Source organism: Cervus canadensis, chromosome 6, assembly GCF_019320065.1.
Source record: "Cervus canadensis isolate Bull #8, Minnesota chromosome 6, ASM1932006v1, whole genome shotgun sequence".
Classification (NCBI taxonomy): Eukaryota; Metazoa; Chordata; class Mammalia; order Artiodactyla; family Cervidae; genus Cervus; species Cervus canadensis.
This window is the reverse complement of record NC_057391.1, coordinates 9,100,943-9,113,196: the sequence shown is the minus strand read 5'-3', so window position 1 is coordinate 9,113,196 and position 12,254 is coordinate 9,100,943. Positions and strand designations below refer to the sequence as shown.

General features: G+C 40.8%; 1 protein-coding gene across 1 annotated transcript in view; it reads left to right on the top strand.

Annotated features, from left to right (window-relative positions):
- The window catches only part of ARSB (arylsulfatase B), a 160,106-nt gene that overhangs the window by 70,995 nt on the left and 76,857 nt on the right, over positions 1-12,254 (top strand). Inside the window, exon 5 of the mRNA XM_043470740.1 lies at positions 6,528-6,771. Coding sequence (XP_043326675.1) covers positions 6,528-6,771 — 244 coding nt within the window. The remainder of the gene's footprint in view (positions 1-6,527; positions 6,772-12,254) is intronic.

The window sequence follows — 12,254 nt, the reverse complement described above, 5'->3', positions numbered from 1 at the left end:
TGGCTGAAACAGGGGGCGTGCTTTGTGGAGATGGGCAGGAGCCATGACCCAGAAGTAGTGTGGAGCCACGTGTGAAGGATTCTAGGTGTTGGACGGAAGTTTGAGCTTTTTGCCGATTGAGAAGCGATTAGAGGTCTTGAAACACACACGTGGCCTGATTGGTTTGGGGCATTGTCATGCCTCTGATGACAATGTGAAATGTTCCATGTGTTACCCCAAGAGTCCAGGTGAGGGCAGTGCCAAACCCTGGAGGAGGGGGAGGTGGATTGGAGTCCATTTTCAAGGTCAACTTGACAGAAATGAATGTGTTGGATGTAGAGCAGGAGAGAAAGAGAAGAACATCAGATGGTAAATTGAATGTCTGGGTAGATATGCTCTCCAGAAGCTTTTACCAGGAGAAGATTGAATTTACCCAGTCCTTTAGATCCAGTCTCCAAACTTTTCGGCACCAGGGACTCGTTTCCTGGATCTTTTCACGGACCGGAGGGGTGGGCAGGGGGATGGTTTCAGATGATTCAAGTGCGTTACATTTGTTTCTGTTATTACATCAGCTCCATCTCGGATCGTCAGGCATTAGATCCCAGAGGTTGGGGACCCTTGTTTAAAACATAGATTAACTCTCCAATTTGAGTCTAAAAGAATCAACCAGAGTACAGGTCCTTTTATGGGACAAAGAGGCTTCTAGATCTTTGAAATCCTGTTGTCTGCTCACGAGTCGCACGCCAGTGGGTGGTCCTGTTGAGAGGGAAGTCCAGGCCCTGGTGCAAGGCTGTTGGAGCCCTCCTTGCTTTTTGATCCAGGATCCCCAAGTCAGAGTGAGGGGCTGCTTTGGGTTAGCCAAGGTTGAAAGGTCCCAGGGAGCAGCAAGATGGAAATACACACTGACGGTTCAGAGCAGCCTTCCTTCCACAGCCAAGTCACAGCATTGCACTGCGTGGGGAGGAGTCCTCGAGACCAGTGTTGTTGTCATGGTTCCATCTTAATTTTTATCAGCTGGATGCGAATTAGGCTTCATTGTAACATGCTTAATGCATTTGCTCAGATCTTTGGCTAACCAATGTTTTTCCATGACTTTTTGACAGCTATTTTTGTTCAATAATGAATAATAAAGTGAGATTTACCATCTGTAGATGACAACATTTGTTTTATTTTGACATTTCTTTGCTAGACGGCAATGATTTTATAATTAGGTTTTTCTTCTGCCAAAAACATTGTTGAGAAAACGTTTTCCCTGAAAAAAAAAAAAAAGTTTCATAGCTTCCTATGCTAGTTGGAGTCATCTTATTTTGATTTGGAAGTTTTTCCTAAGTCAGTTGGGAAATGAAACAAGAAAAATCTCTCTTGAAAATTAATTCTTAACAAGAACAAAGATTAACTGTTGCCCAAAAGAAAATGAAGAGAGAAAATGAAAAGAATCGTGTTTGAAATGGTAGTGGTTCCATCAATGGCCTTTTGAATTTTAATTTATGTCAGACTTAAGTGAACAATATTGGAAACCCCCTTCACTACCTTCTTTCAAGTGAGCTGACTTTATTCTTGTTGTTACTTTGATCACTTTTATATCTAACTCTTTGAAATACCTGTGAGATTGTCCTAGATCTGGTGGACAGTACCCTATTTCTCAAAGGCCTAAGTCTGTGAATTTTTTGCTGAGAAGTGGTGACTATTGGCCAATGCCTCCCGGCCAGGTCCCTCGCAAAGCTGAATGGCCCTCTTCATGCCGTGGATCTACAGTTGGCTTTGTGACTGGGGAGCCCAAGAGAATGAGTTGCAGGTGTGTCAATTAACAGTGCTTTCTCCCTGGGGTGCTCTCAGAAAAATGATGGAGGAAGCCACGTCGATAACAGATAATAGACTCACTCTTCATTGCTAATGGGAAAAACATCACAGACGCTAACGGCAAAAACAGCCACACTCACTGCATCAGCGCCTCCCAAATAAGACGTGGAAACACCTTCCAGCTCCTACAGTAGCAGCGGAGGCCAAATTCTCTTTACAGCCCAGAGTATTTTCCTTCCTGGGTCATGCCTCAAGGCTGCTCCTAAAATCAGATTCCAGACCCAGCCCACCCTATCTCCATCACCTCTGCTCTTATTGCTGTCATCGTCATCACCCAGCATTTTTGCTTTGAGCTCTAACAAATAGGTAGAATTGAAAGAGACATTACCTAATGTTTCAAAGGAGTATATCTATCAAAAATGGACACAGCAGGCGCCTCCTACAAGCACTGAGCCAGTATCATGCAGCGGTCTCCAACCTTTCTGGCACCAGGGATTGGTTTTGTGTAAGACAATTTTTCCACAAACCAAGTCCAGGGGATGATTTGGGCATGATTCAAGCACATTACATTTATTGTGCACTTCATTTCTATTATTACTGCATCAGCTCCACCTCAGATCATTAGGCATTAAATCCGAGATGCTGGGGACCCCTGATTTATAGCAATCCAGAGAGTAGAGGGAAATGAGTGCTATCGTAGATATTCTTGACTACATTTTTCCAGTGTATTTTTGTATCACATGAGTAGCACCTTCTTTTAAGTTCTGATGCATTGATTATTGGTGCCTAATACTCAGTGAAGAATAAGGAGCATGGAGGAATTCCCTTTATCTAAAGATGGTGCCCCTTGTTTTGAACATGTAGGGTCTCAGATCAGTTCAGTCACTCAGTCGTGTCTGACTCTTTGTGACCCCATGAACTGCAGCACACCAAGGTTCCCTGTCCATCACCAACTCTCATAGCTTGCTCAAAGTGATGTCAGTTGAGTCAGTGATGCCATTCAACCATCTCATCCTCTGTCATCCCCTTCTCCTCCCACCTTCAATCTTTCCCAGCATCAGGATCTTTTCCAATGAGTCAGTTCTTCACATCACGTGACCAAAGTATTGGAGTTTCAGCTTCAGCATCAGTCCTTTCAGTGAATATTCAGGACTGATTTCCTTTAGGATGCACTGGTTGGATCTCCTTGCAGTCCAAGGAACTCTCAAGAGCCTTCTCCAACACCACAGTTCAAAAGCATTAATTCTTTGCCTCTCAGCTTTCTTTATAGTCCAACTCTCACATCCATACATGATTACTGGAAAAACCATAGCTTTGACTAGACAGACCTTTGTTGGCAAAGTAATGTCTCTGCTTTTTAATATGCTGTCTAGGTTGGTCATAGCTCTTCTTCCAAGGAGCAAGCGCCTTTTAATTTCATGGCTGCAGTCACCATCTGCAGTGATTTTGGAGCCCCCCAAAATAAAGTCTGTCGCTGTTTCCATTGTTTCCCCATCTATTTGCCATGAAGTGATGGGACCAGATGCCATGATCTTAGTTCTCTGAATGTTCAGTTTTAAGCCAACTTTTTCACTCTCCTCTTTCACTTTCATCAAGAGGCTCTTTAGTTCTTCTTCACTTTCTGTCATAAGTGTGGTGTCATCTGCATATCTGAGGTTATTGATATTTCTCCCAGCAACCTTGATTCCAGCTTGTGCTTCATCCAGCCTGGCATTTCATGTGATGTACTCTGCATATAAGTTAAGTAAGCAGAGTGACGATATACAGCCTTGATGTACTCCTTTCCCGATTTGGAACCAGTCTGTTGTTCTATGTCCAGTTCTAACTGTTACTTCTTGACATGCATACATATTTCTCAGGAGTCAGGTAAGGTGGTCTGGTATTCCCATCTCTTTAAGAATTTTCCAGTTTATTGTGATCCACACAGTCAAAGGCTCATGTGAAATAGAATGTGTATTTAATAAAGCAGCCTGGATGACCATTTGTTTTGTCAGGAAGGGATGTGAGGTTTCAGAAAAGGTTCTTGGAAGTCTGATAGCCAATGATGAGATTGACTGTCACCCACTCGCGTGTTAAAGAACTGTTCCCTTCATCTAATATGGCTCAAGACTCTTCCCTCTCCCCTTCTTGAGGCCCAGAGAAGAAGCAGAGACCTGTTGTGTCAAGGGCTTGGTCAGAAGCCCCCCTGACAGTAGAGCCTTGAATTTCCTCCCCACCAGCAGCAGGGACACCTCTGGAGGGAGTTACTGTCTCCTTGAAGCAGCTCTCCTGCTGTGTCACGGGAATTGTGTGCGCATGGTTGAGAGGGACTGTGTTTATTATATTTTTCTCAGGGAAGTGAAACTTAACGTCCCTAAAAAACCCACTCCACTCCAGGGACATCAGGAGCAGGGCGCTCAGGGGGCAGGAAGTGACTGGGAGTCACACAGACTTTGAATCCTAACTTTGCCAGTTAATGGCTGTTTGGCTTTTTCAAATCTCTCTCTCCCCCTTCCTCTCTCCCTCTCTGTTTCATGACAAAAGAGTTATAATACTAGACTATCTGTATTGTTATAAATAATGTTGTTGTTCAGTTGCTCAGTCGTGTCTGACTCTTTGTGACCCCATGGACTGCAGCATGCCAGGCCTCCCTGTCCATCACCAGCTCCCGGAGTTTACCCAAACTCATGTCCGTTGAGTCAGTGATGCCATCCAACCATCTCATCCTCTGTCGTCCCCTTCTCTTCCTGCCTTCAATCTTTCCCAGCATCAGGGTCTTTTCTAATATAAGGCCCTGATGCTGGAAAATATATGTAATTTCTAATATAAATATTGGCTCCCATTTATTGAGCACTTAGATTGTGCCAGGTCCCTAGCCAGACAACTGTCATAAATGATGTGACTTAATTCTTACCATAATATATGAATGAGGTAGAAATTATTGTCTCTACGTTAAAGGTGAGGAAACTTTGGCAGTGTATTGCCCTGGGTCACACAGCTAGTGAGTGGCTGGCATCAGGCTTCAATTCCAGGTCTATCAGACTCCAGATTCTGTGATAATGTGAAATTAAAGCAGTGCCTAGTGCAGAGTGGGTGCTTAACAAAGGCTGGTTCTCCTTCCTTGCGTGAGAATCCTTTGGCTGTGGTAGAGCTTGATTTCTGTGTTAGATTTCTTTATACATGCACGCTTAGTCACTCAGTCGTGTCCAGCTTGGCAACCCATTGTTCTGTAGCCTGGCAAGCTCTTCTGTCCTTGGGATTTTTCAGACAAGAATCCTGGAGTGGCTTGCCATTTGCTTCTCCATGATTTCTTTATATATTTGTTCTATAGAGCAGATCTGTCATACTGCACCCAGCCCCGTGGTTCATTTGGACAATAGTGGCTTTTAGGAAAACAGTTAATTGGGATATAATATACATGTAAATATATGGGCTTCCCGAGTGGCTCAGATGGTTAAAGAATCTGTCTGCAATGTGGAAGACCCAGGTTTGATCCCTGGGTTGGGAAGATCCCCTGGAGGAGGGTATGGCAACCCTCTTCAGTACTCTGTCTTGGGAAATTCCATGGTCAGAGAAGCCTGGTGGGCTACCATCCATGGGATCACAAAGTAAGACATGACTGAGCAACTTTCACTTCACTTCACTTTTACATGTAAATAAGTGTTGTTTAAAATGTCTCTGAAATCACCTAAGCGTGCAGGTACTTTGGGAGATAATATGATTCTACAACCTCAGTGTATAGAAATATGATGTTTATTTTCTACAGCCTAACTCAGTTTCTGAGTCTGAGCCCCACCCAACTGGTCAGATATTGAGGTCGCCCGTGTAACTTCTCCGACTCCCCCAGTGTCCTCCATTCCCTCAGTTGTCTTGGAAGAGAAACCTTCTTTTCCCTAGCACACATCTTACAATACAGCTTTGTCCTGCCGTCTTGTCAAGAATTTTTCTTGCAATTATTTTTTCCACCCAACTTTTCTATGTGCCGAGATATTTAGCCCACTGGCAAAGTTTTCAACTTTAACACTTAAGCAAGAGTTCAAATCACCAGGGAGTCAAATGTTAATCCCATGACCAGTTTAAATGTTAGAAAAATTTTCCAGGAAGAAAATAAAAAGGTTCACTCTCCCCACTCACTAGGAGCTTTAGGTTTCTAAGTGAAACTTACTCAGAGGTGTCTTTTTGTGTATCAGGAGGGGCTTCCCTGGTGGCTCAGATGGTAAAGAATCTGTCTGCAATGTGGGAGACCCGGTTCCATCCCTGGATCGGGAAGATTCCCCTGGAGGAGGGAGGTCATTCCAGTATTCTTGCCTTTAGAATTCCATGGACGGAGGAGCCTGGTGACTACAATCCATGGGATCACAAAGAGTTGAACAGGACTGATCAACTAACACTTTGACTTTCCTTTTCTGCCTACCTGGGTTCATTCTCCTGTGTTACACAAACTTGCACACGTGCATTTGAATCTTGGTCAGTGCTCAGCAGAGCCCAAGCAGTTCCCCTCAGAGGCCTTCCTTGTTCTTCAGTGGCTTTCTCCTCCATGGAGGATTTCATGGTCTCCCATCAGACGTGTCCTGGGCTGCCCCGTGGTCATGTCTGTCAGATGGAGGGTGGTGTTGGGTGGGAGGAGGGTCGTTGGTACAGAAGATGGGGAAGAGGAATTTCCCTTTTGAGTTTTGAAGCACCATTTAATAACAGCACACACCCAAGTCTTTCTTCCACGTGTCTGGTCATTAAGCTTGTCCTCATGCCGCGACCTGACTGTGTTTCAGATAACGGCGGACAGACCTTGGCGGGGGGCAACAACTGGCCCCTCCGAGGAAGAAAGTGGAGCCTGTGGGAGGGAGGTGTGCGAGCGGTGGGCTTTGTGGCCAGCCCCTTGCTGAAGCGGAAGGGCGTGAAGACCCGGGAGCTCATCCACATTTCTGACTGGCTGCCCACCTTGGTGAAGCTGGCCGGGGGCAGCATAGCTGGCACCAAGCCTCTGGATGGCTTCGATGTGTGGACAACCATCAGGTACTGCCCCTCTTTCTCTTCCCCTCTGAGGTCAGAAGCTCCAGAAACATCTGTACTGGACTGGGAAGGATTGCTTTTATGTGAAAATGATAGTATAGCTTGCAAATAAAAGATTTTTTAAAAAAGAAATGCCTTTACAAATACATATATATACATATATATGTATAATATGAGGAACAAGATCGTCCTCAGTGGCTGACCCTCTGCAAGAGGTCTTTATAGAAGAAGCCATGCTAAGAAATTGGATAGGGTACTGTTTGCTTCCTGCAGAGGGTCAGAAGACCTGTCCTCTTGCCTGCTAGGAGAATGGAAGACCAAGGAAGGGAGGGAAGATCTGGAAATAGCCTCATCTTCTAAAGTTTAGATTTTACCCTTAGATATAAATGATTTGAAATTAAATATTTAATTGAGCTAGAGAATGACCATTTGAATTAATTTATTATTTTTCCTCTTGTTTTTTTGTTCAGAACCATTTTTCTCAGCTTGAAATGGGCCAAATATTTATCCATATTTTCTTCTAAGTGTTGTGGTCTGAGTTTCTTCCAAGTAATTCTTGGACTATTGTGACATGATTTTATGTTCCATGAGGTCAATATCTAAATCAGAGGAATGGAGTTTTTTTCCCTCAGGTTTTTGAATCATAGACCTCTTTGAGACTCTGAAAACAGAGATTACAAAAAAATGTACCTAAGCATATGCACAAAAGCTTAGATAGAATTTATTTTTATGGTATTAGATATTGATTACATATTCTTTGCTGTGTACACATAGAAAATATGACATTCTTTGAAAACCTCTGCCTCTCACTCATTTTTAATACAAAAATTAATACTCACTTTATGATAAAAAGGAAATAAAAATTTCCAAGCAAAACAAAACTTGAACTTCAGCTTACTGCCAACTTTCACTGTGAAGGCTATTGGAGTTTGACTTATATAAGCAGGAGAAAGTTTTGAGTCATTTTGCTATGACAACATATGGGTCAGCCTTTACACCCAATCAGTTTTGATTTTTTTGTTTTGTTTTGTGGCTAAAATGTCATAAACCATGGCTTGTAAAAGCACGTAATAGCCAATGGAGTCAAAGCTCTGTGGCATACTTGGCCAAATGAGGCTTGAGTTGAGAAACAGTTGAATTTATTTTGAGTAATTTCCTCTGTCCCAAGAGTCACAGAAGTTTTGATCTTTAGTAAAGTCCCAGTCATTGATGTTCATCCATATCACCAAATTTTGGACTATCCATCCACATTTCACATTTCAGTGGAATTCCACATTTCAGTCTTAAGATTAGCTTGGTCAGAAGTAACCTTTAGGACTTTGGCATATATTTGCTTCTGCTTGCAGAGGAACTGGAAGAAGTTTGGCCACCCTTAAATGCATATTTCAGGTCTTTCCTCAGTATCAGAGGAGAACTTCTAGTGGCCCATCCTAAAGAGAACAAGAGCTCTGCCTCCTCCAGCAATGGACACAATGTTGACTGCAGGGCTGTAACCAGAATGTTGTCACCAACAGTATTGTCCCAGGGTGTGAAACCATGAGAGAGTGGTTTTCCTTTTCTATTTGGAAAAAAGTAAAATTTCTGCCCAGTATCTAATCAAGCATCTCAAGATTTTCCTCTGCAAATTCAGTAAGTGTCTGTTTCATAAGTGAAGAGCTGCTCTCATCCTGTTCCCATTTATGGATGAAAGATCCTGAAAACAATGATTCAGGCCCCACTGTCCCGATAAAATGGACGCTTCTCACAACATTAGGCAAGCGTTTGTTCAGTACCAGTGGTGGAGCGTTTGGCACCCACGCCTGCCAAGGCAGAAAGCATCCAGCCTCACTGACGTCGGGAGCATCTCTTCCAAAGCAGTAAAAACAAATGGACAGCCAAATGTCAGAGACACTCCGTCTGTGCCCAGAGTTCTGGAACTTTTCTCAGTAAGATATTTACTTGGAAATACCATTTTCAAGATGATGATAGTTTTTGAAAATTTCAAAAGGGTCTGATGAAAGAGGAATGCCAGTAATGGCAGTAACAGAGTTGGATGTCTGAAAACATCCCGAGTTTCCCTAGTGGCATAATTATCGATTCCTCTCAAGTCTGCTTCAAAATACTAAATTTTAGAAGGAATTCCGTTTTGGAGGGGGTGACATTCTTTGTAATAGGAGTTCCTTGACTTCTATTTTTCATCTGTTTCAAGATACAGTGCCTGTTTGTCAATTGTAGGGGACATCACCTCTCCAAGTTCTTTCTGATTCTGTATGGTTTCTCTGCTTTTCATCTTGATAAGCTGCCTATAATTTGTTTCAAGTCCTTTCAAAGGATTTTTGAACTTATTTTATGTTTCATTAAACTTATATAAACATAAGCAGAGCCCCTAATTATAATGGAAGGAATGTTGTTCCTTTCTGATCAATGGGAAACTGATCTAGATGGTATAATATCTTTCCAACCCAGGTTCGATCCTGGGTTCAATCCCACACTGCAGGCGGATTCTTTACCATCTGAGCCACAAGGGAAGCCCCTTATTATTATAAGGATGGTGACAATCAAATATTATCTGATAATGTGAAATATCTTAAAAACTTACTATGAAACTATAAAGACTTTCCCCACCTCATGGATTCAATTTTAAGAGGAATGTTGAAGGAAAGGTAAGTCACTTTTCATCCCATTTTCACAGATACCGTGAGGCCTAAAGCAGTTATAATACTTAATGAGCCAAAGTTTAAGAAACTCTAAACTAAAATGATGCTTTATTTAAAACATTAAGACAACTCAGACTGATTTTTGAGTAGTTATTACTGAATGAATTTATTATAACAATTATAACAATAACAATGAAATTATTATTATTATTGAATATTTCCTTTTTTACTGATCTGTAGTACCACTTTATGTTCTTATTAGTGCTATGATCTGTCTGGGTTCCATCTGTTTTAATCCACTGGCTTATCTGTTCTTGTGTTAGCACCTGACTGTTGTAATCTGTAATCTGCTATTAATATAACTTCTAGAGTATATTTATATACCCCTCCGCATTATATTTCCTTTACAAAATTTCCTTGACAAGTCTCACGTTTCCCTGGTGGTCCAGTGGTTAAGACTCCACACTGCCAATGCAAGGGGCACAGGTTTGATCCCTGGTCAGTTAAGTTAGATCTCACATGCCCTGTGGCAAAAAAATTTAAAAATAAATTGAGATGAGTCAAAGGCTCCTTAGGTACATGAATATATATCTCGTAGGGATTATTAAGTGGTGTTTTTAAAAGAAAAAGCAGGATTTTAAAATATATCTTATAATACAATGATGCATGAATGGGTAATGATTATGTAGTGTAAATTATATAACCTCAATCACAAAAAAGTAAATGAGATTAACCACAAAAATTAATTTGGGAAGAATGGAGGTATTTGTCTTCTCACCTAAATCTTCCCCCTGCTGACTGATGCTCTTTTCTTTTTGTTTGTTTTTTTTTTGTAATTATTTTTTTCTCTATATATTCCCTTTTGGATAGATTCTGTTAGTATGCCTTCAAGTTTTTTTCTTTTTTCCTTAATTCTTACTCTTCTTTTAAATCCGTCCAATATATTTTTCTTTTTTGAAATTTTATTTTTAAGTGTGACAAATACACATAACAAAATTTACTACCTTAACCATTTTTAAGTGTACAGTTCAGTAGTGTTACCTGTATTCACATTGTTAGATAACTAATCTCCAGAAACCTTTTTATCTTACCAAACTAAAACTATATATACATTAAGCAACAATTTTCTACTTCCCTCTCTCCCCAGCCCTTGGCAACCACCCTTCTACTTTGTCCCTATAAATCTGACTGCTGTAGATACTTCATACAGGTGAAATTCTACAGTATTCGTGGTTTTGTGACTGGCTTGTTTCCTTTAGTTCATTCATATAGCATGTGGCTTTCCTTCCCTTTTAAAGGCTGATTAATATCCCACTGGTATCTACCACATTTTGATTTTCCATACATCCAGTGTTGGACGCTTGTGTTGTTTCCCCCTTTGGCTTTTGTGAATAATGCTGCTATGAGCATAGGTGTACAAATATCTCTTTGAGACCCTGCTCTCAATTCTTTGGGTTATACACATAGAAGTGAAATTGCTGCACCGCGTGGTAATTCTATTTCTAATTTTTTGAAGAACTACTGTACTGTTTTCCATAGTAGCAGTACCATTTTATATTCCCAACAGTGTACAAGAGTTCCAGTATCTCTTCATCCTCACCAGCACTGATTCTTTCCTTCCCTTAAAAAAAATTTGCTATGAGCCATTCTGATGGATGTGAAGTGATATCTAATTGTGATTTTGACTTGCATCTCCCTTGTATTTAGTGATATTGAGTATCTTTCATGTGTTTGCAGATCATTTGTGTATCTTCTTTGGAGAAATATCTACTTGAGTCCTTCATCTGTTTTTAAATGAGATTTTTGTTGTTGTTACTATTGAGTTGTAGAAGTTCTTTATATATTCTGGATATTATTATATATCCTTGTTATATATATTGTTAGCAGATATTTTCTCCTATTCTGTAGATTGCCTTTTCTTCCTAATGAATATGTCCTTGGATGTATGTCTTTTAAAGGAGTCATGAATTCTGCATATTTAAAATATCTGAATGCAAGTTATTAGCTTAGTATTTTTGAGTCTTATATTAATCATCAATAATCTTACAGTCCATTGTGCAATTAAAAATGTCCAGAATTTATATCACTTATTTGTATTAAAATATAGCTGATTTACAATATTGTGTTAATTTCTGGTGTCAAAGTTATCTATACACATCTTTCAGATCATTTTCCATTATAGCTTCCATCATACAAGTTATTGACTATAGTTCCCTGTGCTCTGCGGTAAGTCCTCGTTGCTCACCTATTTTATGCAGAGCAACTTGTATCTGTTGATCCTGTACCCCTAATGTACCCTTCATCTCCTCCCTTTCCCTTTGGTCACCATAAATTTGTTTTCTATGTTTGTGAGTCTGCTTCTCTTTTGTATATGGATTCATTTGTATTATTTTTTAGACTCCACATATAAGTAATATAATATTTGTCTTTCTCTGTCTGACTTACTCCACTTAGTGTGATATTCTCTGGGTCCATCCATATTGCTGCAAAAGGCAGTATTTCATTCTTTTTCATGACTAATATTCCATGGTCTACATCACCACATATTCTTTTTTTTTTTTTTTCATTTATTTTTATTAGTTGGAGGCTAATTACTTTACAATATTGTAGTGGTTTTTGTCATACATTGACATGAATCAGCCATGGATTTACATGTATTCTCCATCCCGATCCCCCCTCCCACCTCCCTCTCCACCCGATTCCTCTGGGTCTTCCCAGTGCACCAGGCCCGAGCACTTGTCTCATGCATCCAGCCTGGGCTGGATACATCACCACATATTCTTAAACCAGTCGTCACTTGGCGGCCACGTAGGTTGTTTCCCTGTCTTGGCTACTGTAACAGTGCTGCCG